The sequence below is a fragment of the Engraulis encrasicolus genome, chromosome 18 (genome assembly GCF_034702125.1).
Source record: "Engraulis encrasicolus isolate BLACKSEA-1 chromosome 18, IST_EnEncr_1.0, whole genome shotgun sequence".
Classification (NCBI taxonomy): Eukaryota; Metazoa; Chordata; class Actinopteri; order Clupeiformes; family Engraulidae; genus Engraulis; species Engraulis encrasicolus.
The window spans coordinates 20,966,381-20,976,495 of NC_085874.1; the positions used below are offsets into that span (position 1 = coordinate 20,966,381).

The 10,115-nt window shown below is 44.7% G+C and overlaps 1 protein-coding gene across 1 annotated transcript in view; it reads left to right on the plus strand.

Annotated features, from left to right (window-relative positions):
- nbas (NBAS subunit of NRZ tethering complex) overlaps window positions 1–10,115 on the plus strand; it is a 269,476-nt gene that overhangs the window by 1,847 nt on the left and 257,514 nt on the right. The window contains exons 3-5 of the mRNA XM_063223269.1: window positions 735–771; window positions 4,736–4,813; window positions 9,398–9,445. Coding sequence (XP_063079339.1) covers window positions 735–771; window positions 4,736–4,813; window positions 9,398–9,445 — 163 coding nt within the window. The remainder of the gene's footprint in view (window positions 1–734; window positions 772–4,735; window positions 4,814–9,397; window positions 9,446–10,115) is intronic.

Genomic DNA, 10,115 nt, shown 5'->3' on the forward strand with positions numbered 1-10,115 from the left:
ATCCACGCGTAAAATAAACAATGTGCAACATTTATGCATTAATAGCCAATGCAAATGTAGACAGGATCATATTAAGAGTAGGCCTAGTCTAGTCAGCGTGGAGTCAATAGGTCTGTGGTGCGCATTAATCAGAGCAGGCATGGTGTGCAAATTATGCGGGTAATTTTCTCCCCCTGTCCATGAAATCACTTTCGGGGGGGGGGGGGGTGCTGTTGCAGGTTGGCCTACAGCTGAGTCAGTTATCTGTCAGATCTGTAGGCCTACTTATTAATGTAGGCCTTACTATTAATTTGTAGGCATTACGCAAAACATCTGCCGCTACTTGAGCCAATACATCCCCCGGTCCCCGCGCGAATGGTTCAGTCCAACCACCACGCAGAAATTGAAAATTGAAATATTGACTCATTTTACTTTGGTTTCAAATTCACATATTTTCTCTTTCAAAGGCCACCGACAAATTACAATGAAATGAACAAACAACGTCAATTTTCTGTTTTCTGAGTTGTCTGGAAAATTGAAAATTGAAGTTTTGAACCCAATTTTCATCTTTTTCATGTGAATTCCGAAAATGGATCAAAGCACTGCAAAGCGTTACACGGACCCTACTGCCACTATTGCTTATAATCAAGCAGTAGCTCTTTGAGGGCAGATAGAAAGTTATAAAGGCTAACCTAGACTTTATGTCATTTATTGTTATAGATGTTTAATATGTGATGTATCTGTTTTCAATGCAGGTCCCTTCAGATTCATCCTTCACTACTTGTGGTACAGGTAAGGGCTATGCACTCGCCACACTTTCTTTTGTCTTCTCCCCACGCCTGCGTCTGTGTCTGCATGAATGAATGAATGAACTAATGAATGAATGAGGGGGGTGGTATAATAGAAAGTCTGGTGTTGATGGCCTACAAATCAAGTATTTTTTGCTTACTTCTGAAAAAGCCTAATAAAGAAATTAACTCAAATAAGCTAAATATAAAAGTTATACTATGGCAGGAACTTTCTAATTATGAGATTAACACTACCTACAGACAAATCATAATTTTAAAACAGTCACAGTTATGGTATGCTGTCATATTGTGTAAAAGAGAATTCTGAGGTATGAAAAATGCCATCCACATATTCCTGACTCATGTGCATCTTGTGAACACAATGCCTTACAAAATGGAGGTAGCGTGTTCCGAGTTGGGGTTTTGTCATTTTGCTGTTGTCAAAGTGACAGAATGCCCTGCCTTGTGTTTAAGTGGAGCACAGTCTGCTAGTCGTGCACTAGGGGGCAGTGTTGATTTTGCTGTAATGTCTCACATGTCACTGCACCCACAGTTCAGCCTACGGCAGGGGTATTCAAGTAAATGTCAACGAGCGCCAGTTTTTCCAAATTCCTCCCAGTAAAGGGGCCGAACGATACATATGTATTATGTTTGCCGACTGTCAATTGAAAAAATACGGGATAGTTCATTGAGGTTCATTGAGTTTTGCATTTCTTAGATGTAATTTCCATCATTTTAATGTCCCATTTCAGCTCGATACGGAACCCGTACTTTTATCTCTATATTCCGAAAAATGTTTCCGTATTTCAGTTCTTGTGGGGGGCCAGAACTTTGCCGTCCAAGGGCAGCATCTGGCCCCAAGGCCGGCATTTGAATAGTCCTGGCCTATGCGCTTACAGGTATAGTAGTTGTGATTAATTCTGGACGGGTGGAGAAGTCATTTCTTCCACAGCTGACATGCCGCAGACAGGCTGCTCCCCCTTGATGACATTTTGTACCCCTGTTGTAGCCTGAAAAGCAAGACTAAATGTGAGATTAAATGTGAATATTTAGTCTGAGCATCTCTCTTTGCTTCTGCATTAGACACAGTTTTGCTGCTAAGCTGAAGGGCATAGTAGTTTGTCTGGAATTTGTGTGAATGAGCGACAAATCCTGCCTCTCCTGCAACCTCCTGTGCTGTAATGGCAAGCACAAGTGTGCTCCGAGGCCCAGTGCACTATGTAATAATGTTTCCAGTTTAATGCTGCTCATATTTTTTCAGATGCTTTGGGGCGAAGTGTACGCTCCCTGCTATGCTATACTCTCTTCCTCTCATCTTTCCTTTTCCTCCTCCTTTTCCTCCTCTATTCGCTCCTCTTTCCACACCCTTGTCCTCCTCCTCTTCCTCCTCCTCTTTTCTCTCTCTACTCATGTTCTCTCTCCTCCTCCTCTCTCCTCTTTTCTCCCCCTTCTCATCTTCTCTCCTCCTCTCTCCTTACCCTCCCCTTACTCCTCATCCTATCGCCGCTTTCCTCCCTCTCCACCTTCTATCTCCTTTCCTCCCTCTCTCCTCCTCTCTCTTCTTTCCTCTCCCTACTCCTCCTCTCTCCGTTCTACTCCTTTTACTCATCTTCCCTCCTCTCTCCTTACTCTTCCCCTCCTCATCCTCCTCCTCCTCCTCCTCTCTCCTCTTTCCTCCCTTTTCTCCTCTCCTCTCCTCTTTCCTTGTCCTACTCCTCCTCCCTCGTCTTTCCTCCCCTACTCCTCCTCTCTACTTTCCTTCCCCTTACCCCTCGCCCTGGGCACAGTTCTGGTCGGAGATTGAGAGGCTCTGATAGTCATTAAGACATGAAATTGGACTGTTATTCACATGATTTAATAATGCATTAGGATCAATGACCAGGCGGGTGTGCGTGTGCGTGTGCGTGTGCGTGCGTGTGTGTGTGTGTGTGTGTGTGTGTAAAGGCTTCTTGGTGGGGAAAGGCCCTCAGTGCATTTTATGCTGCTGCCTATTTCCCAGCAACAGCTATATTTTTCCCGGAGAGGGAGCTGAAACTTTTGTGTGTGTGTGTGTGTGTATGCTGTATATATAGAATTTGTTTTGCTGTTTGTTACCTCCGCCAAGGAGGTCATGTGATCGCCTGAGTTTGTGTGTTTGTTGTCTGTGTTTATTTGTGTGTTCGTTCGCTGCTATTTCACTGCCTGCCACAAGGTGCGCGCGGTGAGCACTGAGCACCAATAAGGAACAGGGAGAGACTCTCTCCTTTGCCGCCAGCTCCAACACCAAGTGCATTTCACCTAAACAGTTGTTCGTCCGCAGGCAGCCTTCATCCGCAGGCAGCAAACAATCCTGTCAAATGAATTACCACCGCTGCCAAAAATATGGAATTTGTGATGTGTGGCCTATATTTTATCATTGCTGTTGCGAGAAGGACATTGACCACCCCCGCTGATCGTTTAGGTTCACAATGCTGTCGAATTAATTACGTTTTCCAAAAATTATGAAATATGTGATTGTGTAAATTCACAATGCTGTTGTGGACTGTGAGTTACTTAGGTTCACAATTAATTAGGTTACCGTTGCCAAAATAATTTATGACTGTACGTTCACAATGCTGGTGAAATTCATTACATTCCCTTGGCTACATTTAAATGTAACCCAAGTTGTTTGCGAGATGGACAGGGATCAGAAAGCCCGACAGCATGCATAATGGCCGAGCACCGGCGAATATTCCACACGGGTGTGCCTGCGCCATTCTAAGCAGTAAGGAACAGGGTGGGACTGTCTCCTTTGACGCCAGCTCCAACACTAGTTCTGCTATCAACCTAAAAAGTTGCTTATCAGCAGGCAGCCTATAGCCTAGGCTACACCCTCGTTGAAGTCAACAAACAATCTTGTGAAATTAATTACCGCTGCCTAAAATTTGTGTAAAGTGGAAGTGAATTGCGAGATGGACAGTGACCAGCGCAGATCATTTTGGTTGACAATGCTGTCGAATTAATTGGGTAGGCTACCATCGTCAAAAAATATGGAATTTGTGGCTGTGTAAGTACACAAAGCGGGTCAAATGCATTACACCCCCTTCACTAAATTTAAAGTTAACCCCAGTTGCGAGATGGACCACAAAGTCCGACAGCAATGCCCGTGGACTGATTAACAACGGCGAATAGTGAATTTCCATGAGGAATGCGGGGAAGGAAATGCTGCTTTAGCCGACAGCGACAAGACCAACCAGTGGCCCATGAGAATGATGCATACCATCGTAGGCAAAACAATAGGCCTAACCCTTCTGTGGTTGTTTCAGTTTTGTTGGTCAAAATCATTACATTCCCTTCACTCATTAGGTTACAGTTGTATTAGCGTGTGATCAAAAGCTTTCAAAGCAGGTTGATTGCAAATGACTGAACTGGCATGAATGTAACATTTTGAAAATTTGACACAGGAATATAGTCATTCATATTTGCAAAGTGATCATTTTTGTCTATCATCTAATTATGCCATGCCTTGGCGGAGGTTTGTGCTCTCGGAGCACTTTTCTAGTTTGTACTGTGTACAGAACTTATTTGTGCATTTGTGTGCATGGGTTTGCTAGAGTGCAAAACTGAGCCAATGTCAATCTACACCTGTCAGATCCTAGTGTGTGTATGTATGTGTGTGTTCACATCTGAGATTATGAATATGTAGAGTGTCTACGTCTCCATCTGTGGATGCAGGTGGCTGTGTGTTTAATGTGGCTCTCGTTTGTGTGTGTGTCTGTGTGTGTCTGTGTGTGTCTGTGTGTGTCTGTGTCTGTGTGTCAGTCTCTACTGTATGTGTGTGGACACGGGTGCATATATCACTGTGTGCCCATGTGTAGTGTGTGTGTGTGTGTGAAATTGGTCTTTTGTGTGTTTTTGTATTTGTGTGTGTTTGTAATATAGCGTTTTAATGTGTGTGTGTGTGTGTGTGTGTGTGTATGTAATATGGTGTTTCTGTGTGTGTTTTTCAGCCCGTCCAGTTCTTCGCTGCCTCCAGGACTTGTGCGTCTGGCCTCCAAACAGATCAACTGGCAGCTGGTGTTGGCAAGGTGATCCCTCACACCTCCACTGTAAAAAATAAAAATAAAATATATATACCCAGGTCCCCATAGAACAGGGATGTCAAACTCTAGCCTGATTGTCATCGACTTTCAAATCTCGTCGAGACTTTGTCTGACCAAGAGCATAACAATTAACATTTCCCAAACGGCATTTCCTAAATAGCCTCCCTTGGTTTGCTAATGGTTGTTTGCCTCCCAACACAGTGGGAGGAGTTCCAGATTTTTCGGGAACTCAGAAGGTAACTGCATTGCTCTTGACCTGACTAGTAGCAATGCTAAAGGTGTTGCGTCACTTGGAGGGCATGGCCTGGCTAGTCAAACTCAGGCCTGGGGTCCAAATCTGGGGGTGTGTTTCTCGGAAGCATAGTTGTTAGCCAGTTAGCAACTTGGGTAGTTGCCAATGGGAAATTGCATTGAAAACAACAAAGTAGCTAACATAGTTAGTAACTATGGTTTCGAGAAATGAAATGAAAATTAAATGAATTTTATTTGGCCCGCGGTGTCATTTCAAAAGTGCACTACAGGTGGCCCACAAACATACAGCATTAAAAGCCTATAATATGACTTGAACAACAAATTTGGTGTGTCACAGGAGTATGATTAGGCCTCTGTAATATCTCACATTGATGCAACATACAGGCACATTTGGACTACCATGTATTATGAGAGAGGAGAATGAGCAACTCCCTCCAACTCCCATTGTCATTGTGACGGCACTCCACAGCACACGTGTTCACTGCACACAACGAAATTGCATTTTATGCCTCACCCGTGCAAGGGGGCAGCCCCCAATGGCGCCCTAAGGGAGCAGTGAGGCGGGACGGTACCATGCTCAGGGTACCTCAGTCACGGAGGAGGATGGGGGAGAGCACTGGTTAATTTACTCCCCCCATCAACCTGGCGGGTCGGGAGTCACACCTGCAAGCATAGAGCTACAATTCTGACGCCCTAATCGCTTACCCATGACTGAGTATGAGTTGAGAATGAGCTTGTTTGTTGTGAATTTGACTTTCAGTGCATACATGAACAATTTCAGTTCGGCCCGCGACACCATTCCAGATTTTAATTTAGCCTCTCTGACACTCTGTGAGAGAGAGAGAGAGAGAGAGAGAGAGAGAGAGAGAGAGAGAGAGAGAGAGAGAGAGAGAGAGAGAGAGGGAGAGAGAAGAGAGAGAGAGAGGAGAGAGAGAGAGGAGAGAGAGAGAGGAGGAGAGAGAGAAGAGAGAGAGAGAGAGAGAGAGAGAGAGAGAGAGAGAGAGAGAAGTAGGTAGTGTAGGGAATGTATGTGACAGGCAGTGTAGTGGGAATGAGCCCAGTGCAGTGCAGTGCAGCTCATGATGGTCCCAGGAGGGAGGGCAGGCCAGGCCAGGGTGTTGGCGGGGTAAGTGGCCATCGCTTCCCTTGGTGCCACTTAGCTCTATTAAACTCCTGCAGTAAGCACTCCTCTTCACATAATTTACTCACAGGCTTTTTTTGGTGAGCACACACACACACACACACACACACACACACACGCACACATACGCACACACATCCATGCAAACAGAAGCAGAAAACACAACTTTCTCAGAACCTCATAACTAATCTATAGAGACACTATTTGTTCTCTATTCTCTATCTTACACACACACACACACACACACACACACACACACACACACACACACACACACACACACACACACACACACACACACACACACACACACACACACACACACACACACACACACACTCAAGGTCAGGCATGGTGTAGCATCAGCAAAAGACGTTTAGCTATTTTTCACCATGGCGGTCTGGGCTTCGACTGAGTTTTCCCCCCAAAATGAAAGAACCAAATCAAGCCCTCCATGTTGATTTGCACAGTCATCATCACAGCCTCACTGATTCTTGAGAGTTTGGCAAAAACATGTCCCAGTTATAAATGTGAAGAAAAAAACATGCCCATCCGTCTCAAAAATATTCTGGGTGCAGGACCAGCAACCAGTCACATTAAAATTGAAAATAAAAAATAAAGTCTGCACACCAGGCTCCCGTTTCTTTTCATTTAATGTGATGTTTCGGGCAGCATTCCCTTCATCAGACAAAGACATTGTCTGATGAAGGTCGTGCTGCCTGAAACATCACATTAAATGAAAAGAAACGGGAGACTGGTGTGCAGACTTTTATTTTCTATTTTCAATTTTCATCCAGCTATAAAAGTGCTAATTCTACTTGCCCTCGTTTAGTGGGTTCATATGAATATTCTAAGCCCCCCTGATAAAATATATTTATACTGTTTATGTTTAAAGATATTATTGAACTGTTTACACGAGGCATATTTAATTGGTTTAAATAATTTATGTAGATCTTTTGACTGTTTACATGATGCATATTTGATCAGTTTATGTGTTTTTTTATTGGATTAACCCATTGACGCCGGATGTTGCGTTACGCAACATTGGCCCTGATGCCGGTTGTTGCGTTACGCAACATTATTGATTTGTCAATATTTTCAAGACGCTTGGGCGATGCAATCCATAATGTTTTGTTCAAATACACAAGAGGTGGGTGTTCTCTATTTTTTAAAGATCATGTGGCAAAAAAAGTTTGATTTGTCGACAAAAATGTCAAACGAAATCAACCATGCTCGCTTCTGCAGACGTGGATTGTTTAGTCATTTCACACAGGTAAAAAAAAAAAAAAAAAGGCTGTGGTTCGCGAGACATGCTGTTACAGCGAACGTGACGTTCAGTTGAAAGGTAATGAACAGATTTCGATCGAGGAAAGGAAATATGATTGAAGACCCTTTAGATAGAGAGCAGGAGTGTGATTTGCCGCGGCCGCATGAAGAGGTGGGAGAGTGGCTTCCAAATAGACAGTCAACTAGATTTCGCCCCCGACATTACCAAAAGTTCACTCCGACACTCGGGGCAATTGGCGAAGTTGCCAATAGGCCTATCAGAGGAAGCACGTCCTTTAGATATTTCAGAATATTTTCACTGAAGAACTTTCGGATATGGTGATAGCCTATTGGTGAGGCAGACAACGGTAGACATGCGGATTATAGACGCGCGGCCACACATCCAGCTCAAAGTGGAGCCCCGTCTCAAAATATGATATGAAATAGCTCATCGGTCTCTGCATAACGTTTGGAGGAATAAAACGGCCATACTCGCCGGTGGGAGAGGAAGTGGCTGTATCAGACAAATGTCCCCTGATTTATGGCAGAAATGACTGCCTAATAATTATAATAATAATGATTATTATGATTTAGTTATAGTCGGCTATTGTAACAGTAGCAATAAATAGCCTATAATAAATAGCAGCATCAAGCATTATCCTGAAAGCACATGACATTTTTTTCAATCATTTGATTATGAGATATGATTTTTTTAAGGAATATGTGTTAGTGTTAATGCTGAATGATCATAATCCCGTGACAGCAGAGGATTTTACCTTTTCAATGCAATTTGTCCCATGTCCCTATGTGTTCCAGAGGCTGAGATATTGAATTTTTCATCGGAGTTTTCAACCAAATTTTCTTATCTCAAAAAACCTCAGGCATTGGGGACCTTTTCTAAAAACTGGCTCAGGCGCCAATGGGTTAAAAGTGCCCCCCTGTCAGGGGTTTAGCACCACATTTGGGGCCCCAGGAACAACCTCTTTTATGGGCCCCCCAAGAACATTTTCCATGGAACATTTTCCATAGGAGGGCCCCCGGGGGGCCCCCCAGGTGGGTTGGGCCCTAAGAATGAGTCAGGGTTTTCCCCCCTTGTTCCACGCCACTGCCCCCTGTAGACGTGGCCAGTGTCTCTCTTCCATCTCTAATACAGTACACCACTAGACAGCCAGTTCACGCTGCCGTGCCTCCAAGAGTGTACTAGCCGAGTCAGCACTTGTCAGGTGTCTGTTTTTCCCGTCTGGCTCCAGCTCCTTATCAACGCACGTCACCCTGACAAGACGACCGGCAGACCCAAACACACAGGGAAGCTGACAAGGGGATTGGAGGGGTTGGGGCAACGGGTCAGTTGTCCCGGGCCCAGAGAGAAGGCCCTTTTCCCATCACTTAAAGCCCTTTTCCACTGCCTGCTCAAACTATTCATAGCCTTCTTCGATAGATTGGGTATCCGTTGGCCTTACGCTAGTCAACTAAGCCTACGTAGAAATGCTTTGTGCCTGTGTTAAAAACGTAACTCCAACCATACTCCGGGTAGCACTGTTTGTAAAACTCACACCAGGACCCCGTTTCTCGAAAGCATCGTTGCTAACCAGTTAGGTTTCCATTGGGAAATTGCATTGCATCCAAGTAAGTTGCTAACTTGGTTAGCAATGATGTTGCTGAAAAATGCACCCCTGGCTGACTGAACACCACCACTGTATGTGGAAAAGTGCCTATTGTATGTACTGGGGGGCCTCTGTAATTAGCTATCGATCTGCTGACCACCCACGTTGTCCTGCTCATCTGATGCTACACAGGGGAACTTATTTGTGTTTTATGCTATTCATTTCTCTCTCTCTCTCTCTCTCTCTCTCTCTCTCTCTCTCTCTCTCTCTCTCTCTCTCTCTCTCTCTCTCTCTCTCTCTCTCTAGCAATGGGAAGCTGTTGGCTGTCGTTCAGGACCAGTGTGTGGAGATCCGGTAATTTCCTCCTCAATTGACCACAGAACTCTCTCTCGCGCTTACTCTTGCTTTCACGCTTGCTCTTGCTTTCACGCTCTCTCTCTCGCTCGCTCGCTCTCTCTCGCTCGCTCGCTCTCTCTCTCTCTCTCTCTCACACACACACACACACACACAGTCTTCCCTCTTTTCCTGTCTTTCTGTCTATCTTAAATGTTCCCTATCTTTCTAACAGCAGGGGTTGTGTCTGTGCTTGTCGTTTTTAGTATCCTCAGGATGACAATGGCCTTTTATCTGGGACCAGACTGATCTGCAATCTGTGTGCGTGTGTTTGTGTGTGCGTGTGCGTGTGTGTGTGTGCGTGTGTGTGCGTGTGTGTGCGTGTGTGTGCGTGTGTGCGTGTGAATGTGAATAAATGCATCCTTTTATCTGGGACCAGACGTGTGTGTGTGTGCGTGTGCGAGCGCGTGTGTGCGCGTGTGTGCGCGTGTGTGCGTGTGTGTGCGTGTGTGTGTGTGTGTGTGTGTGTGTGTGTGTGTGAGTAAATGCATCCTAAGTGACAGAAAACGACACAAAAAAACAATTTAAGGTGCTGTAAAGCAAAAGTTAAGTACAAACAGTCATGAAATGTTAAACCCCCTTATCTGCTGATATCCTGCCTGTCTCTGTTTGCTTACTCACTTTCCTCCAT